The sequence below is a fragment of the Cannabis sativa genome, chromosome 2 (assembly GCF_029168945.1).
Source record: "Cannabis sativa cultivar Pink pepper isolate KNU-18-1 chromosome 2, ASM2916894v1, whole genome shotgun sequence".
NCBI classification, from domain to species: Eukaryota; Viridiplantae; Streptophyta; class Magnoliopsida; order Rosales; family Cannabaceae; genus Cannabis; species Cannabis sativa.
In genome coordinates, this window is record NC_083602.1 from 7,968,094 (window position 1) to 7,987,862 (window position 19,769).

Consider the following 19,769-nt stretch of genomic DNA (forward strand, 5'->3'; position numbering starts at 1 on the left):
TGTTATAAAAACCGCGCAAAGCGCGGTAACGTCTCCTAGTATAAACATATTAAAAAAGTTATGTTTCGTCCATGTGGGAGGGATGGGATTTCTTCTTCCTTAAACCAAATCAAAACTTGTTCTTCTCAGTTAGTGTAAAAATCAATCTCAGATGCTATCCTACTCTCCACTCCTCATCTCACTGCACAACAGACTCAGAGACACAAAAAAACCTCTTTTTCCCTCTCCACCAAGGAACCCACTCACCGGCGGCGGCGCAGTTGCATCGTCCTCTAAGATCATGTATGTATGTCGTTTCAGTATTTTTTTTTCCTTTCTTTCTTTCTTTCTATGTCTATCTCTTCGTGCCTTATGTATGAATTTTTGTTATTGCTCGGTATTAGTTCTCATAGGGCTTGATTATCTTCCTTGACGCTCGCTGGGTTTATCATACAATACAAGTTTGGAATTAATTTGTTTTTTGGCATTTTTGCTCGCAACGTGTTTGATATAATGTCTCTTTCAATATTATGCATTTTTCATTAGTTTTATCGTGCAAAGTTGACAATTTTGTAATTAGTTCTGTTGGTTTAAATCATTTAAACACCTAGTATAAGAGTTTTACAATTTCTCCAATCTTTTATGCCATCAACTTGTCTAAGAATTCGATAACATGAGGGGGGGAAGTTCCTCAATAATATCTTTTGTTTGTTTGTTGGTAGTTCATTATTAAAAGTTATTTTTTATTTGCTCTACAAATTATTTACAGAATTCAGAGATACTTCTACTCTCGCAATTCACAACTGTTGAATATTGATGATATGTGCACTAATTTTTTACACAACATATGGCATGTTTTTCATCCAGCCATAATTATTTGAAGGTAGAATCCACTATGTTAAGAAGGTATGCCATGTCATTGTGAGTAAAATCTTGGTAAATTACTTGTGTGCACATATCATTGCTTTCAATCTCTATATATATGTGTGTATATTTCTGTGTTGAATTTTTTTCCCTTGCCTTGTGAGAATACAAGATGAATTTCTGGAAACCCATGTCACATGTTCATAGAAAACATTGTTGCTTGTAAATATGTGTATTGTAATTTTCATTGTTGTTCCTTATCTTAAAGCTTGAGTTCAATGATCAAGTCAGTTTCTTTTAATTTTTCCAGCTGAAACTGAAAGTACTATCAAGATCAATTATGGATTCTTAATTCTAGAAATGTGGAGACATTAGAGAGAAGTTTAAAAGGAGAAAAGGACTGAGTTTTTTTTATTTTCCTTTTAGAAATATTAAACTAAAGAATACTCTATATTGCATTTGATTCTAAGATCTAACCAAGCTTGGTAACGTTTTTCAATTTAATAATTTGTATAAGATGCTTAATTTCTTCTCATAATACTTGCCTTGCAGCTAGGATTAGATACTGTACCAGTTCTTGTTGGTCCAGTGTCTTACTTGTTGCTATCAAAACCAGCAAAAGGTGTTGAGAAGTCCTTCTCTCTTCTTTCCCTCATTGGAAATATTCTTTCAGTCTACAAGTAAGAATATTATATTTTTATCAGGCGTTACCTTTTTCAATGTTATCTTGTATTAAATCTTGTCAACCAAAAATGGTCTATGCTATGCAGGGAGGTTGTGGCTGAACTAAAGGCTGCAGGTGCCACTTGGATTCAGTTTGATGAGCCCACCCTTGTGAAGGATCTTGATTCTCACCAATTACAAGCATTTACTCATGCCTACTCAGAACTAGAGTCATCTTTGTCTGATTTGAATGTTATAATTGAATCATATTTTGCTGATGTTCCTGCCGAGGCATACAAAACACTTACCTCTCTAAAGGGTGTAGCTGGGTATGGCTTTGACCTGGTCTGTGGAACAAAGACCCTTGATTTGATCAAGAGTGGATTTCCTTCTGGAAAATACTTGTTTGCTGGAGTGGTAGATGGGCGCAATATATGGGCCAACGATCTTGCATCCTCCATCAGTACCCTAGAGGCACTTGAGGGTATTGTTGGAAAAGGTATTCTTTCTATAAGTTCTTTGCGTTGGTTTAGAATGTTAGTACTGTTCTAGAGGTTTAAGTATTTTCTGCTATCTTTTACATGCTGTAGACAAGGTTGTTGTCTCTACATCCTGCTCTCTTCTACACACTGCGGTTGATCTTGTGAATGAGACTAAGTTAGATGCGGAGATCAAGTCATGGCTTGCATTTGCTGCTCAAAAAGTAGTTGAAGTAAATGCCCTGGCTAAGGTATTGTCTGGACACAAGGATGAGGTGCTTTTTTCTCCCTACATATTATATTTGTTATTCAATATTTTTCCAGACAGAAAATTATACTTAATAGGCTTTTTAATTTAGTTGCAAGCTTATTAGTTAAATTATTTGCATAATAACTTGCTACTTTTTTATATCTTTCTGATTCTTGAGGAATTGGGATTTGATTTATTAGTTTTGAGCTTTTTTCCCTCTCTCTTTTGTAATCTATAAATTTTTATAGGGATATTCCTTTCATTATTTTTACGTAATTTTATTATTTAGCTCTAACTAGTAAGACACTGTATGAACAGGACTACATATAAATGTAATTATGAATGTTGCCGCTGTCTTGTTGTGTCAAGTGATGATCAGTCGAGCTTGGATTTTACTTTATGATTTTTTTTTATGTAACTTTTTGTGCTGGCCTACTATATAATTCTACAATACAAGTGAATAAATTCAGTGTCTGGTTTTTTATTTGTCTCCAGGCTTTCTTTGCTGCCAATGCAGCTGCTCAAGCTTCAAGAAAATCTTCAACTAGGGTAACAAATGAGCATGTTAAAAAATCAGTAAGTCTATGTTAAATGTGAATAGATGTCCACTTCAACATCTCATGTTCTATAGTTTTGATGTGATCATCTTTTCCTTACTCTGGACTGCAATTCTTTGCTTTTAAAGGCTGCTGCTTTGAAGGGCTCTGACCACCGTCGAGCAACAAATGTGAGTGTCAGGCTGGATGCCCAGCAGAAAAAGTTGAGCCTTCCTGTTCTTCCAACTACCACAATTGGATCCTTCCCTCAGACCATGGATCTCAGAAGAGTCCGTCGGGAATACAAGGCTAAAAAGTGAGCTCCTGGCTAGCTGAGTATTGCTATAATTGTCCTAAAAAATTTCTAAATGATTTTGTTTGAACTAACTGAACTGTTATTGGTGTATACATTAGAATCTCCGAAGAAAATTATGTCAGTGCGATCAAGGAGGAGATTAACAAAGTTGTCAAGCTCCAAGAAGAGCTCGACATTGATGTATAGTTTTCACATTTATATCTTTTTATGAAGATCTTATTAAACTGCTCCTTTGTCAATCAGAGGAATGATATGTTTGAGTACTTTGGAGAGCAATTATCTGGCTTTGCCTTCACTGTGAATGGGTGGGTTCAGTCTTATGGATCTCGCTGTGTCAAGCCACCTATCATCTATGGTGATGTCAGTCGCCCCAAGGCCATGACAGTCTTCTGGTCCTCATTAGCTCAGAGTTTGACTAGCGCCCAATGAAAGGAATGCTCACTGGTCCTGTAACGATTTTGAATTGGTCTTTCGTTAGAAATGATCAACCAAGGTAAGATACAAGTATAAATTAATTTTCTGGATATTTATCTTTTCTTTTTACTTTTTCCCTTATTAATGTCTTTTTGCTTTCAGGTCTGAGACCTGCTATCAAATTGCTTTGGCGATTAAGGATGAAGTTGAGGATCTTGAAAAGGCTGGAATTACTGTTATCCAGATTGATGAGGCTGCTTTAAGAGAAGGTTTGCCTCTTAGGAAGTCCGAGCAGGCTTTCTATCTTGATTGGGCCGTTCACTCCTTCAGAATCACCAACTGTGGTGTCCAAGATACTACTCAGGTTCAGTCATACTGATCTATTTTACATGAAGTTCTGTGATTTGTATCCTAAGATAAAAGTTACTTCTAGGTTTACCTACTTTTGAAAATATAGGGAGATTTTGAGAAAATTCAATCAATGTTTCAAATGTGAAGAGTCGCGTCTGGTTGTCTAAATTATTTTGTTGAACAGATTCACACCCACATGTGCTACTCAAATTTCAATGGCATCATCCACTCGATAATCAACATGGATGCTGATGTGATTACCATCGAGAACTCAAGATCTGATGAGAAGCTTCTGTCTGTGTTTCGAGAGGGAGTGAAGTATGGCGCTGGCATTGGCCCTGGTGTGTATGACATCCACTCACCAAGGATCCCATCTGCAGAAGAAATCGCTGACCGGATCAATAAGATGCTTGCTGTCTTGGAGACTAACATTCTGTGGGTCAACCCTGATTGCGGACTCAAGACTCGCAAATATACTGAAGTGAAGCCTGCCCTTAGCAACATGGTTGCTGCTGCCAAGCTTCTCCGCTCCCAGCTGGCCAGTGCTAAGTGAGCTCGTTTTCTGCCATTGTCTCGGTAATGATAAGTATCTGTTTTTCTACTCATGCTCGAATAATCCATCAACCATTTTAAATTTGGTTGATGTTTTTCTCTTGCAGTAAATCTAGAAGTTTTTGAAATGCTCAATGGAGAGTCTTGATGTTGCATTTTATCATATATCCTCTTGTATCTGTTTTTTCCTTACATGTTTCTACATGGAAGAATTGATTGGAAAGAAGTGAAGAATAAAAAGAATATTAATACTCAATTCAAAGTTTTCAAACTATGAATTCATCATCCAACATATTGAAAAATGAAAACTAAATTAATTAAACACTAGTACAAAAAACTAACAAGTTCTCCCAACAACAAAGAAGAACCTCATTTTGTAAGAATCTTAAAATTGATCAACACAAGACCGTGGACGAGTCGAATTGTTGGTATTTATATTGAATCTTTGAAACAATTTCATTACGAACAATTTGGCTCTTCATACTACTTGTTGTGATTAGAACAGAACAATCACACTAAACCAAAATACTTATTTAGCCTATTTTAATCAAAGATTATCAAAGTCTCTCAAAACTAAAAAATTGTTATTCAATAAGCACACGAGTGACATATGGACAAGTGACGAGAAACTATAAGAATAATAGTGTTTTTTTAGCTGGTTGCTATTGATCCAACTCCAAGTTTTCTTATAAATCTATCTTATGATCTATTATATTGTAATTTGTCTAGACTAGATTATCAATTTCAGTATATATATATTCTAAATTATTTAATTTTGATTTTTATATACAGAAAAATCTATAAGCTATATAAAAGTTGGCAATACTAAATTACAAAAATGTCTTTAATTTTTTTTAATTACCATAAAATCTTTTTATCATTTAATCATAAAAGCACTCACATTCATTTCTTCAAATAATTAGTCAAGGGATTTCAAAAAGAAAAAATACTAATAATAATTATTCAAATATAATTTTTGTATATTAAATAAAAATGATTTTGTGAACATATATTAGATTGGCCAATTTATTGTAGAATTATTATAAAATAGGATATCTTTATATATTAAAAGTGTCTATCTAACGGCATTTCTTGGTTTAACAGAATATACAAAGAATATTCTGTTAAATTTAACGATGTTAATAGGTTTATCTCCCGTTAATAAATAAACTCAATAATTAAACCCAAAAAATTAAATAATCTTTTTTTAAATTAAAAAAAATCATCTTAGCCACATATCTCTCTAACAAACCGTATATCCCATTTTCTCGCTTTGGTTTACGATCAACCAAATGCAGCTATGGCTTTGCACTCCGGTATAGGTTTTTCCAAGATCCTCGTCATAGCCGGAACAGGTATTATTAATTTCATATCATATTTCACACTTGCTTCCCCATTCAAAAAGACCTATCTTTCAATCTTGCTAATTTCTTCTCTCTAGGGTACACTACCACTGTTTTGTTCAATAACCATAAATTATCGGACTTGCTCGGAGAGAAGCTTTTCTCAGAAGCTAGAGAGAGAAACAAAATCAGCAGAGTAAAGAGAGAGAGAGCTTCGATCGACAATGGTGTATTGGGTTTGTATTTCCTTTCTCATTTGCATTCTCTTTGTTTCATCGTTGAATGGATACATCTCTTATGACGGAGTTTCTCAGGAAGTCCGGCGGTGCCGCCGTTATCGACGGCGGACTCGCCACAGAGCTCGAACGCCATGGCGCGGACCTCAACGATCCTCTATGGAGCGCCAAATGCCTTCTCACTTCCCCTCACCTTATTCGTGGGGTACTCTTTCTACCTTTTTATTTTCCTTTACTTTGCTTGACTCTGTGTTTGGGTGTCTGATTTTTCTTTCTTTCTTTCTTCATGTATGAAGAATGGAGGTACTTATTAACAGAGTTATGTTTATTCATGAATTTGGACCCGAAAATTAAGAAATAATGAATTTTGATAACTGGGTTATTGTTGAATTTTTTCCTATTAGGAAATCATCTATTGGGATTTTGAATGTACCAAAAGTGATTTTAATCGTTTCACATGACATTTATTAGGGAGATTCTTTGTCTTCTGGCTTGTTAGTAAATGAACTTATGAACAATGGCTAAAGATTCTGCAGTGAACTTATTAATTCAGTTTAAAATTATATATGGACCACTGTGGTGGTTTTTTCTTTTGTCTTGGCTTTTCGCAGCCTTTAAAACTTGCCATTAGCAGCCTTGAATTTTTTTTCTTTTTAATTGAAGTTTCATTAGAAGAAAACCAGCAGTCAATCATTACATTGTGATTCTTACCCAGCTTCATTTTCTCTGCTCCATTCTATTTCTAATGTTAGTTTCACGTTTAGATTTCAATTTTCTTATTAGTATATATGTTTCAGTCTAGCTCTTCAATTCTCTACCATATTTAACAGATTCGTTCTTATCTGATGATGTAATACAAATACAGGTTCATGGATTTGCTGAAGATCTTATGGGGAAAAAAGTTGCTACAATATTTGGAAAGTGGGATGAAAGCATGTATTATGTTAATGGTGACAGGGGCAACAATATGTATTATGTCTTTCTATTTTATATATCCTACGGATTCCAGGCTTAGACCAGACCAACGACATTTGGAGAATGGAGAATATGAGAAGGCAAATGCTGAGAAACAACGTTTAGAGAAAAAGCAAAGAATGGTATGTATGGGGCATTTTTGCAAAATGGCATTGTAAATAGCCTTTCTCACATACTTGACATTTTCTCTATAAGGAAAATGTCTATATTCACGTTTTTTTTTTTTTCATTCTTCTTATCTCTAATGGTATGATCTGGTGTATGGGAAATGCAGTCAAGGAAATTACAAGAAAGTGGATGGAAACCAAAATAGTTCGAAAGAGGAAGTGAAGATGGACCTTTCTGCTACATGGGTCGGTAGTCCTTACTATGTCGTCCCAGAAGTGTTACGGAAGCATTATGGTCCAGAATGTGATGTTTGGAGCGCTGGGGTAATCATTTATATTTTACATAGTGGAGTGCCCCCATTTTGGGATGGTAAGGATCTTATGTTTCATATCTTGTTGTTTTACAAATTCATTAATCATCCATATTTGTGGACTTATATCGATTGTACCTGCTTTTTAATGGATCAATCAGAATTGGAGCAAGGAATATTTGAGCAGGTTTTAAGGGGAGAACTCGATTTTATCTCTGAACCATGGCCTAGCATATCTGAAAGTGCAAAGGATCTTGTTCGAAGAATGCTTGTAAGGGACCCTAAGAAGCGGCTTACGGCCCATGAAGTTCTTAGTAAGTTAATGGTCTTGATTGATTATTATGTCAGGTGACTTAATTTGTTTAGCATCCATAGTCATACATTTTATTTTTCTATTGTATAGATGCATCTTTTTAGTCTAAATAAGCAATATCATTTGACACTGGCATGATCTGGAGCTTTTTTTTTTTATCATAAAGTAAAAGAAATATGCAATATGAATTGTTTTATGATCTAGAGTTCTGACCCTCCTTTTTAAAAATTCTAATGGTATAAACTAGAATGTGGTGATTTGAGCATTAGTAGTAGCTTTTCCCATTTAAAATATGACGACTTATAGTTTTTTTTTTCATTCCAAATAATATGTTCTTCTAACTTAAAACTAGGCTTCACATATTTGTTTTAATGCTTCTATTATGTCGTAGGCCACCCTTGGGTTCAAGTTGGTGGTGTTGCTCCTGACAAACCTCTTGATTCCGCTGTTTTATAGCGCTTGAAACAATTCTCTACTATGAACAAGCTGAAGAAAATAGCCATTAGGGTGAGTATTTATCAGTCAACTAAACTATATAATTATAGCAGTTTAAGATGTGTACATAAGGTTAATCATTCATTAAATTACTATTGGTTAGCTTTTTTATTTCCATTTATATTTATTGCAAAGCACAAGCATGTATTGCAATTAAGGTACGATTATTATACTACGATCCATGTCCATAGAGAAAAAATGTACATTTTGATTATGTTTAGGGTATTCTATTCTTTAGTGCATGACTTGCAATTGTTGTCCATAGATGTCGATAATAGTGGACAGATCACTCTTGAGGAACTAAAGAATGGTTTGGAAAAGGTAGATGCAAATCTCAAGGATTCCGAAATAAGTGGACTAATGCAAGCGGTAAGTAATGATTCTGATTTAGGGAACTGTAATAAGGCTTGTAAAAATTGTATAATCAATCTTGTTTGCTATTTATTGAAACCTATTCCGGTTGTTTTGTTAAAAATAAAATTATTTCCTGAATCGTTCTTTCCGATCGGAGAATTTGAAATGAGAATGAGAATGCGAATGAATGCAGTTGACAGAAAGAGGAAAAAAATAAAAAGAAAAAACTGACCTTAAAGTGGGAATATAAACAAGGATTCATCTTCTTTCCTCTAACTACTACAAGTTGATGAAGTTAGATTATAGTCTAATATATCCTTTGTAACAACTTCAAAGATTGTTAGATTATAGTCTAACATAATTATCCATGTAATAACATTCTATATAAGTGTCTGATGTATGAGTGTTATTAGCTAGCTTATCATGTAATGTAATTCTCTTGTTCCCCCACCCCCACTTTTTTTTTTCTTTATTTTCTTCCCAATATATATTTGGCTCAGAAAGCGTAGATTTTAGTTTCACATTTATTTGTGCATTCTCTCTCTTTCTATTGGAATAAAAGAATATATGTATTTATATAATTATTATTGTTTTTCTTAATTGAACAAATATAAATTATTATTATTGTAATTCTTGTAATTTTTTAAATAAATAATTAAATTTTAAATAAAATTAATATTTACGTGCTTCGGCACGTAACTTCTACCTAGTATATATATATATATGTTATAAATATTATTAATTATGTGATGTCCAAATCTTTTATTTATTACTATTAATGTAATCAACATTCCCTTTTTCCTTCAAAAAAAAAAAAAACATTCCCTTTTTTTTAGTTTTCTTTTTTCTTAGTTTCTTAATATTTGACTCTTGTATGTGTATAAATAGGAGATCACCTAATGGAATAAAACACTCAGAAAATTCTCATCTCTTCTCTATTTTCTTTCTCTAAATTATAATATTACATAATACTAATATTTCATAATACGTTATCAGCACGAGACCAAGGTATGACAATGTTTTTGTTATGTGATCTCGAATTGCTTCAAAGTCATGATACACTACATATATATATTTATATATATATACTCATATGACTGAAACACATTCGAGTTAGCCATTTTTTTAATGAATTAATATTTATACAATATATGTTTATGCTTATATATATCTATATAGATGCTTATATATATTATATATGTGTGTTGATTTGTTTATCATATTATATTGTTTAATCTTATTATCTTATTCTATATTGTACTATATTTTGTTGTATTTTTTTTCCAAAATTTATGTATATGTCTAATAATTTACACTTTATATTAATATAGTTTTCTCCATGGCAAACCTTGCAAAACTTGATTTTGTGGCACTTGATATTTCTGGAAAAACTATTTGTCATGGATTCTTGATGCTGAAATCCATTTAGATGCTATGGGTCTTGGAGACACCATCAAAGATCAAAATACTGAAACAAAACAAAATAAGGCCAAGGCTATGATTTTCCTTCGCCATCATCTCCATGAGGGGTTAAAATCTGAATATCTAACTGTAAAAGATCCTCTTGTGCTTTGACAAAATTTGAAAGAAAGATATGGCCATCAAAAAACTGTCATATTGCCAAAGGCTAAGAATGATTTGTTGCACCTGAGGTTGCAAGATTTTAAATCAGTAAGTGATTATAACTCTGCAATGTTTAATATCACTTCTAAATTAATGTTGTGTGGAGAAAAAGTTACTGACTATGAAATGTTAGAAAAAACATATACTACTTTTCATGCCTCTAATGTGCTCCTGCAGCAGCAATATAGAGAGCAAAATTTTAAAAAATATTCAGAATTGATTTCATGTCTTCTAGTAGCTGAGCAGAATAATTAACTTTTGATGAAAAATCATGAATCTCGCCCAACTGGGTCCACTCCATTCCTTGAAGTGAATGCTACAATTGTTGACAATCATAATTATAGTTGTAGTCGTGATCATAATCGAAGTAATAGACGTGGTCGTGACCATAATCAAAGTCGTGGTCGTGGTCGCGATCGCGGTCGAAGCAATGTTTGGCATCGTAATGGTCAAAATAAAAATTCATATACTCCAATGAAAAGCACAACTACTGAGAACAAGGGAAAATGTCCTCAAAATAATAATCATAGAAATTCTGAAAATTTATGTTCCAGATGTGGAATAAAAGGACACTGGGCACGTGCCTGTCGTACGGCAAAACACCTTGTTGATCTTTATCAAGCATCCGTGAAAGGAAAGGAGAAAATAGAAGCAAATTTTGCCTATCAAGATGATGGTTTTCTCAAAGAGCCTTTGGATATTACACACTTAGATGTTGCAAATTTTTTTAATGAAGATCTCATTAATAACAACATGAATATCGATAATGGAGATGTGAATGTCCACAATTAGTCACTTTTCTTTGTTATGTTTTTTTTTTATTATTATCATTTATTTACTTTAAGGTGTTTATTTTATTTGGCATGTAATGAACTTTTATTATTTAAGCATTTATATTTTGAACTTATTATGTTTTTTTTTTGTTAATGAAGTAATGGACATTTGTCATTCTATACATGATTCTACAAATAATGGTGATGATATGTGTTTGGTGGATAGCGCAACCACTCATACAATACTTAGAAGTGATAAATATTTTTCAAATTTATCAAGAATGAAGGCAAATGTTAATACAATATCAGGCACTGCAAATTTAATTGAAGGCTCCGGAAGAGCCATTATATTGATGCCTAGATGAACAAAAATTATTATAGATGATACCTTATTATCCACCAAATCAAAAAGGAATCTGTTGAGTTTCAAAGATATACGTCGTAATGGATATCATATTAAGACAATAGATGAAAATAATTTTGAATATCTTTGCATTACATCTATTGTTTCAAGAAAAAAATGCATATTAGAAAACTTACCTGGTTTGTCTTCAGGTTTGTACGTTACACGTATAAGTACAATAGAAACTCATGTTATTGTGAACGAGAAGTTAACAAACCAGAAAAATTTATTTGTTATTTGGCATGACCGGTTAGGCCATCCCGGTTCAATTATGATGCGTAGAATAATAGAGAACTCACATGGTCATCCATTGAAGAACCAAAAGATTCTTTTATCCAATGAGTTCTCATGTGCTGCTTGTTCTCAAGGAAAGTTAATCATTAAGCCCTCACCGGTAAAGGTTGGAATTGAATCCCCTAGATTTCTTGAATGAATTCAGGGCGACATATGTGGGCCTATTTGCCCACCATGTGGACCATTCAGATATTTTATGGTATTGATAGATGCATCAACTAGATGGTCACATGTTTGCTTATTATCTACTCGTAATGTAGCATTTGCAAGATTGCTTGCTCAAATAATCCGATTACGAGCACAATTCCCAGACTATGCAATCAAGACAATCCGTCTTGATAATCCTGGTGAATTTACATCACAGGCTCTTAATGATTATTGTATGTCAATAGGGATAAATGTTGAACATCCTGTTGCTCATGTACATACACAAAATGATCTAGCAGAATCATTTATTAAGCACCTCCAATTAATCGCAAGACCATTACTTATGAGAACAAAACTCCCAATTATAGCTTGGGGACATGCTATTTTACATGCTGCGGCACTTGTACGCATTAGGCCAACATCATATCACAAATTCTCCCCACTACAATTGGCTTTCGGTCAGGAGCCAAATATTTCCCATCTAAGAATCTTTGGTTGTACAGTATATGTTCTGATTGCTCCACCACAACGAACAAAGATGGGTCCTCAAAGGAGGCTGGGAATATATGTTGGGTATGAATCTCCATCTATCATTAAATATCTCGAACCCACAACTGGAGATGTATTTACAACACGTTTTGATGATTGTCATTTTGATGAGACAAGTTTCCCAGCTTTAGGGGGAGGGGAAAAGAAACAGCTGGAAAAAGAAATTATATGGAATGCACAATCATTATCTCAATTTGATCCTCGTACAAATTAATGTGAACTTGAAGTTCAAAGAATAATTCATTTACAAAATATTACAAATCAATTACCAAATGCATTCACTGACCCAAAGAAAATTACAAAATCACATATTCCAGCTTAAAATGTTCCAATTCGAATTGAAGTCCCAGAAGGAGAATTAATTAATGATTCTAAAGCACGTTTGAAACGTGGTAGACCAGTCGGTTCCAAAGATAAAAATCCTTGAAAAAGAAAGGGAGCAAATAATCAAGATGGCCCTAATGAAGAGGCTGAAAATTTCGAGGAAGATGTTGACATAAACAAATCTCTTGAAGAGATTCAGGTACCTGAAAATATTAGCAATAATGAGATCTCAATAAATTATGTCAATACAGGAAAAGAATGGAACCGACTCGAAGTAATTGTCGACAATATTTTTGCTTATAATGTAGCGCTAGAAATTATAAATGAAAACGAGGATCTTGAACCTAAATCTATCAAAGAATGTCAAAATAGAAAAGATTGGCCAAAATGGAAAGAAGCAATTCAAGCAAAATTGAATTCACTTGCTAAACGCAAAGTATTTGGACCTATAGTCCAAACACCTGAAGGTGTGAAACCCGTTGGATACAAATGGGTATGTTTACGTAAAAGAAATGAGAAAAATGAAGTTGTGAGATACAAAGCAAGACTGGTAGCTCAAGGTTTTTCTCAAAGGCCAGGTATTGATTATGAGGAGACTATTCTCCTGTGGTGGATGCAATAACATTAAGATATTTGGTTAGCACTTTGTGAGTGAAAAACTCGATATGCGATTAATGGATGCGATCACATGACTTATTTATATGGATCATTAGATAGTGATATTTACATGAAGATCCCTGAAGGATTTAAGATGCCTGATGCATATAATTCAAGCAATCGAGAAATGTGCTCAATTAAATTACAAAGATCATTGTATGGATTAAAACAATCAGGACGCATGTGGTACAACTGACTTAGTGAATATTTATTAAAAGAAGGATATAAAAATAATCCTCTTTGCCCATGTGTTTTTATAAAAAGTTCAAGTCCTGAGTTTGCTATTATTGCTGTATATGTTGATGATTTGAATATTATTGGAACTCTTGAAAAACTTTCAGAAGCTGTGGAATATCTAAAGAAAGAGTTCGAAATGAAAGATTTAGGAAAAATAAAATTTTGTCTTGGTCTACAAATTGAGCATTTAAAATGTGGAATTTTCATTCATCTGTCAACATATACTGAAAAGATTTTGAGACGGTTTTATATGGATAAATCACACCCATTGAGTAGCCCAATGATAGTTAGGTCACTTGATGTAGAAAAAGATCATTTTCGACCTAGAGAAGAACATGAAGAGCTCCTTGGTCCAGAAGTACCATATCTTAGTGCAATAGGAGCATTGATGTATCTTGCTAATTGTACAAGACCTGATATAGCTTACTGTCAATTTATTAGCAAGATTTAGTTCTGCTCCAACATATAGACATTGGAAAGGGATTAAGCACATACTTCGCTATCTCCGAGTACTATTGATAAAGGATTATTCTATTCTAATAATTGTGGGTCACAACTTATTAATTATGTGGATGTCTAAATTTTTTATTTATTACCATTAACGTAATCAACAATCCCTTTTTCTTAGTTTCCCTTTTTCTTAGTTTCTTAATATTTGACTCTTGTATGTATATAAATAGGAGATCACCTATTGGAATAAAACACTCAGAAAATTCTCATCTCTTCTCTATTTTCTTTCTCTAAATTATAATATTACATAATACTAATATTTCATAATAATATATATATTTTTTATAGATTAAATACTATTTTAGTGTGATTAAATCTTAAAAAAAAAATTGTGTGTATTTGTCTTACATTGCTCATATGTGAGTGATTTGTGAGATTTATATTATACCAAGTAGTAACTAAGCTATAACCTTACAATAGAATTTTAGTAATTAGATAAATACTATTTTGGTGTCATTAAATCTATAAAAAAAATGATAAATAAGTTTTTTATATTTTTTTCTTTTGTGAATTATGACTTGGATAGAATAATTTTGCTTTTCAACTGTGAGTTACTTACTATACCATTTATTTTTCTTTGACGAATTAAATATTTAATGTTACTTATCAAGTTAAAGATCCTAAAATGGTTTACAATATTTTGATAAATTTTGAATAATTGATTATTACAAATTAAAATTTAGATGTTATACTATGGAAATATTATATACATGAGTGTAATTTACTATTTAAATTTAAATGATTGTATTTCTTAAGATAACCACAAAATTCTTTTATATATTTATATTTAGGGGTTTATATATATGATGCAAAAATAGGTGTGTGATGCATCTTCGTTATGTTTATATATGTATAATCTTTTTTTTTAAAAAAAAAAATAACAATGTACATTGCAATTATTTAAAATATCTCGCAAATTTTTAATAAAATTTTAATAATTTTTTTTTTTTTTTAAATTTAGTTCAACAATTTGTTTCACTCTTGTATTAAAATTAATACGAGTACAAAAAAAATATTTAAACTATATTTTTCAATACAATAAATTATTTAAAATATACAGAATATATTAAATAACTAAAGTGTAGTACAATAAAACAAAATGAAATTATTTTACGTACTGAAAATACGATAGGAACATAAATTGTGTAACCAATTATTTTGGTGTATTGAGAGCTTCTCTTTATATATTATGTGAGTAGGGATAGTTTTGCCTTACAGATTAATGATTTTTGATAATAATTATTAAATTAAATTATATGAGATCCAGTAATCATATTAATAGTGGTATAATACATTACAATATCGTTAAGTATTATCAATACTTTTAACATTTCTTATATTAATATAGTCATAAATATTTCACGTGCACGTGTACGTGTGACTTTTCACTAGGAATAATTAAAAAGTACAAAATATAATAACAAATATTATATAATAAGTTCTCAATCGATTTATAGATTCAACATTGGATAGTGAGTTTCTTTACAAATTTTTTAATATTTTTAGATCTATTTTATATAACTAAATATTTCAAAAAATTATGTATAAATTACGTAGTTATAACTCATTGTTTAATTTTTATTATGTGTTAAATAAATTTATTAGAAATAACAATAGTGACAAAGTATACAATGATAATAACGATTTTAAATAATCATGACATAAAAAGAGAAATGTTTACTTAAATAATTTTTAACAAATAAATCAATCATTTTTGGATCAAGAGCATCCCAATTTCTTGGATCAAATGTGTCGAAGTAAATTTTTAAATGAGTTTGTTTGCTCAGCATTATTATTATCCTCTAAAATTTTATTTTCGAGTGAATTATTCAAATGGTCATCATCACAATTTTTATAATCAAAATTTTGATTTTCTAGATTATCATTTTCAATAGGCACATCATCTTTATTTTCCACATTATCATTTTCAATAGGCATGTCACTTCTATTTTCTACATTATCATTTTCACTATGATTCTCAATAATAGGCAACATATTTTCAGAAATTTCAGTATCAACAACATTATGATTATGATTTTCAAAAGAAACTTGTGGTTCTTTTATAATGAATTTATCAAGAGCTCCTCTTTGAGATTGCGTTAACTCCTCAATTTTTTTTTCTTTTTCTTACGCTTTTCATACCCAGACTCATATTTTTTAATTTTATGAGACAAAGTAATAGCAACAACTAATATAATATTTCAAAGAACAATCAAGATAATAATAATTATTAATTTAAAAGTTCAAAAAGGGATGAAAAAACATGATATTTGCTGCTAATTCCGTCTTCAAAGTTTAAAACTTCAAATTGTGAAAATTTGCCGTCACCAATTGGCCAATGCTCATTTAAAATTGATTTTCTGATTTATGTAATGATATTTTTAGAATAAAGTTATTGTACTAATAAATAATAATTAACTAAATAACAATTAATCTCAATTAAAAAAAATTTACAAAAATATGATTGATTGACAGTATTAAACAATGGTGAATTACAACATATACATTATGTAAATATGTAAATAGGTATAATACATATTACATACTTTTTTTTTTCTCTATTAGTTTCAGCATTAAATACGTAAATAAGTATATTTAGTTTTTTTAAAAAATAAAAGGTAAAAAGACAAAGAAAAAAAACTAGCTAACTACTAATATTAACTACAACTTGTTAATCATAAAAAGTGAGATCAAATATAACAAATATACAGATTTGAAATTAAAAATAATAAACAATATAGATACAATGAACAAAGAATAAATATCAAATACATACCTTCTATTAACCGTTGATAAATTTGCCTCAAAAAATTCCAATGAATGATATTATTCTTCAATTCTTTTTTTTTTATATATATATAAAAAAAAACTAAAAATATAGATGATAATAAAATATATCTAATATCTTTCTTCTCAATTCTCATAAACAATTTTGATTTTTGATGTGGATGAAAAAGCTTAAAATGGGATATATATATATATATATATAGTAGGTGAATACAAAAGTTTTAAAAAATTAATTAAATGGTATTAATAAATTTGGTACCGTTAGTTTATTAAAAACTAGGAAATTTGGTACTTAATTGACTAATAGTCTAATACTTGGTTTATAAAAAAAAATTAAAAAGGTTAAAAATTAATGAGCTTTTGTTGGGAAGGAGAAGAATGAGAGAGATAAGACCAACGTCTCTCAATTAATGATCCCTATTAAATGGGCTTTTGCAATGACCAAGGGAGGGAGCTTATCAAAAAAAAAAATAATAATAACAAAATTGGGCCCTTTTCTTGCGTGGGCCTCCGTGCGATAGGGTCCGCTGCACACCATTAGGGTTGGGCCTGATTGTCAAATATATTGGGTCATATGGTATTTTCTCCTTCTCTTCATCGATCGAGATATCCTCCTTTTCACCCAAGAAAGATTAATTGAATTATCAAAAATTTAGAGCAAGAAATGCAATGAAGTGCATTTAAATATATTTTTTAGGGGTATACAAATTAATATTAGCAATTCAAATAATTTATGGTTGGCTTGTCTAGGATATGGGATCTCACGCTGCATCTTTACTCTTATATTGGATGGTGCATATAAACAATGCATTAGGAATTAGATTTAACTATTAAGATTGCTAAAACATCTAGATGGGTTGCAAAATGACCGTATCATCTTCTACAATATTAAAAGTTGAAATTTGAGGGCGGTAATATAATACTAAAAGTCGCTTATTAGTGGATAACTTTGCTTATATAATTAAATTTATTAACATGCTTCTTGCAGAAAACTATATAAATGAAGAAACTATGATGCTCAAATTTCATTACACCTTTAATAATTTTCTCAACAAGTATTAATTTGTAACTTGTCTGCTCAGATCTCGTCGCCGATGGAAGAACATTCCAAAGCTCTGGCACGATCAAGGAGAGGGAGAATGAGAGAGAGATTTGGGGCTTTGGGGTTCTCGAGCATTGGCAAAACTAAGCAATTGTGTGGCTGCCACGAGGGTTGGGGAGGCTGCCGTGAGGGTTGGGGTGGCTGGTGGCGGGATTGGCATGTGGCTGGAGATGAAGAAGACAAGGAAGAGAAAAAAGAAAAAAAATTATTTTAAAAATTTTAAATAATTTATTTATTTTTATTATAATTTTTTTAAAATTAAAATTATAATTTAGACCAATAATAATTGGACATGTGTCAATTTTGAATAAGTGAACATATCTTTTAAAGTTGGGACTAACGGACTTACAAAAAGTACGACTTTGAGGACTATTGCCGCTATTTTTTGTGGTTGGGGATTAATCTCAATCAAAGTAAATTTTTAAAGGACTTTTGCTGCAAATATCCCTTATAATTTTTATGTAATTTTATATTTTTTATTCATTTAATATTTGTTTATTGTTTTACCCAAAATTAAACTATAATATTAATATTATATAGTGCTTTATGTAATACAAAATTTAGTTGTTTGCAAGAAATTGTGCTTTATTATGAAGAGGAGTGCTACCATCAACCTTCTGTTACAATCTCTAAGTTAATTTCCATGCCCAAAAATACATGTCGGAATATTTTTTTCCAATTTTTTTCACGGGGTATTTGTTATGCTTACAATATCATCCCCGTAAATTTTTGAAATTTTTTGAATAGTTTACGATCTTAGAAAATACGTTTGAAGTTTTTTGAACGCGCGTGGTAAACTGGAATATCAGGAACTCTTTTTTTGCTACTGTAAACTATTCGGAATTTTCAAAAATTTACAGGGATGATATTGTAAATATAACGAATACCACTATGAAAAAAATTTGAAATAAAATATTTCGGCATGTGATTTCGGACGTGAAGATTGACTAAGAAATTGTAATTAGTATTTCTTTATGATGAATCGTTGGTCGTATGCATGCCTAAGCCAACACCTCTACTCCCTAGGGTTGGCCCCAAAATTAAATTATAATATTAATAGGTTAATTATCAATTTTTCTCCCCGAACTTTGACATGTACTAAGTCATGCCCCCCGAACTTTTTTGGCCGTTAAAAATTTCCCCTGAACTATTAAGATTGTTAGATTTAAGGACTTTTGTCTAATTTTAGTAAAAAAATTCTAACATAGATGAAAATTTTAGATAAAAGTCCTTAAATCTAACAATCTCAATAGTTCAGGAGGAATTTTTAACGGCCAAAAAAATTCAAGAAGCATAATTTGGTATATGTCAAAATTCGGGGAAAAAATTACTTATTAGCCATATGAATATTATACGATGCTTTGTGTAATAAAAAGAAAGGCATTTTACATAAGTGTATACATTTTCTTAAATAATTACAAAAAAATGTGCAAAAAAAATTAATTGTCACAATGTACACATTTGAAAACATTTTTACATAAAATCATACAAATTCTTAATTTAATTATATTGGATGGATTTAATGAGAATGATTACCATAATTCAATTTTATCCGTTTTTTAATTATTTGTATGGCTAAATTGTACAACATTTAATGAGTAAGCTTTCAAACCATAATCAATATTAGAATATTACTAATAAATAATAAAATTTGTATTAGGCATGGCATATAATATCATGTATATAATATGTACATTAATAATAAAATTTGTATTAGAATATTACTAATATCACGTATATAATCTGTACATTAATAATTGCATGGTATATTTTTCAAACTCAATACTTATATAATCATGATTTTTTTATTAAAATATGTCATATA

General features: G+C 31.0%; 2 protein-coding genes and 1 pseudogene across 3 annotated transcripts; all 3 read left to right on the plus strand.

The window, feature by feature from the left end:
• The first annotated feature begins 1,368 nt into the window (after positions 1-1,368).
• LOC133028996 (5-methyltetrahydropteroyltriglutamate--homocysteine methyltransferase 1-like) lies at positions 1,369-4,660 on the plus strand (annotated as a pseudogene).
• Positions 4,661-5,345: 685 nt separating this feature from the next.
• On the plus strand, positions 5,346-8,664 carry LOC115718767 (uncharacterized). Of its 2 annotated transcripts, XM_061110051.1 has the most exons (8): positions 5,346-5,759; positions 5,846-5,983; positions 6,062-6,188; positions 6,849-7,080; positions 7,233-7,435; positions 7,538-7,690; positions 8,146-8,196; positions 8,450-8,664. In XM_061110051.1, exons 1-5 carry the CDS (start codon positions 5,705-5,707, stop codon positions 7,269-7,271), a joined length of 591 nt encoding a protein of 196 aa, XP_060966034.1. In that variant the 5' UTR covers positions 5,346-5,704; the 3' UTR covers positions 7,272-7,435; positions 7,538-7,690; positions 8,146-8,196; positions 8,450-8,664. The 2 variants fall into 2 exon arrangements, with proteins under 2 accessions (XP_060966034.1, XP_060966033.1); XM_061110050.1 differs by having other exon boundaries at positions 7,538-8,196.
• Positions 7,291-10,953, plus strand: LOC133034100 (uncharacterized). Its single transcript, XM_061109121.1, has 5 exons — positions 7,291-7,435; positions 7,538-7,690; positions 8,450-8,581; positions 9,968-10,067; positions 10,506-10,953. The coding sequence occupies exons 1-5, from the start codon at positions 7,291-7,293 to the stop codon at positions 10,951-10,953; spliced, it is 978 nt and encodes a 325-aa protein (XP_060965104.1).
• Positions 10,954-19,769: the final 8,816 nt, after the last annotated feature.

Coding starts and splice junctions, on each gene's coding strand:
- LOC115718767 (XM_061110050.1), top strand. CDS start 5,705: ATGGCTTTGCACTCCGGTATAGGTTTTTCCAAGATCCTCGTCATAGCC. Junction 5,760..5,845: donor CCTCGTCATAGCCGGAACAG/GTATTATTAATT, acceptor TCTTCTCTCTAG/GGTACACTACCACTGTTTTG. Junction 7,081..7,232: donor TAGAGAAAAAGCAAAGAATG/GTATGTATGGGG, acceptor TGGGAAATGCAG/TCAAGGAAATTACAAGAAAG.
- LOC133034100 (XM_061109121.1), top strand. CDS start 7,291: ATGGACCTTTCTGCTACATGGGTCGGTAGTCCTTACTATGTCGTCCCA. Junction 8,582..9,967: donor TGATTCTGATTTAGGGAACT/GTAATAAGGCTT, acceptor AAATCCATTTAG/ATGCTATGGGTCTTGGAGAC. Junction 10,068..10,505: donor CGCCATCATCTCCATGAGGG/GTTAAAATCTGA, acceptor TCATAATTATAG/TTGTAGTCGTGATCATAATC.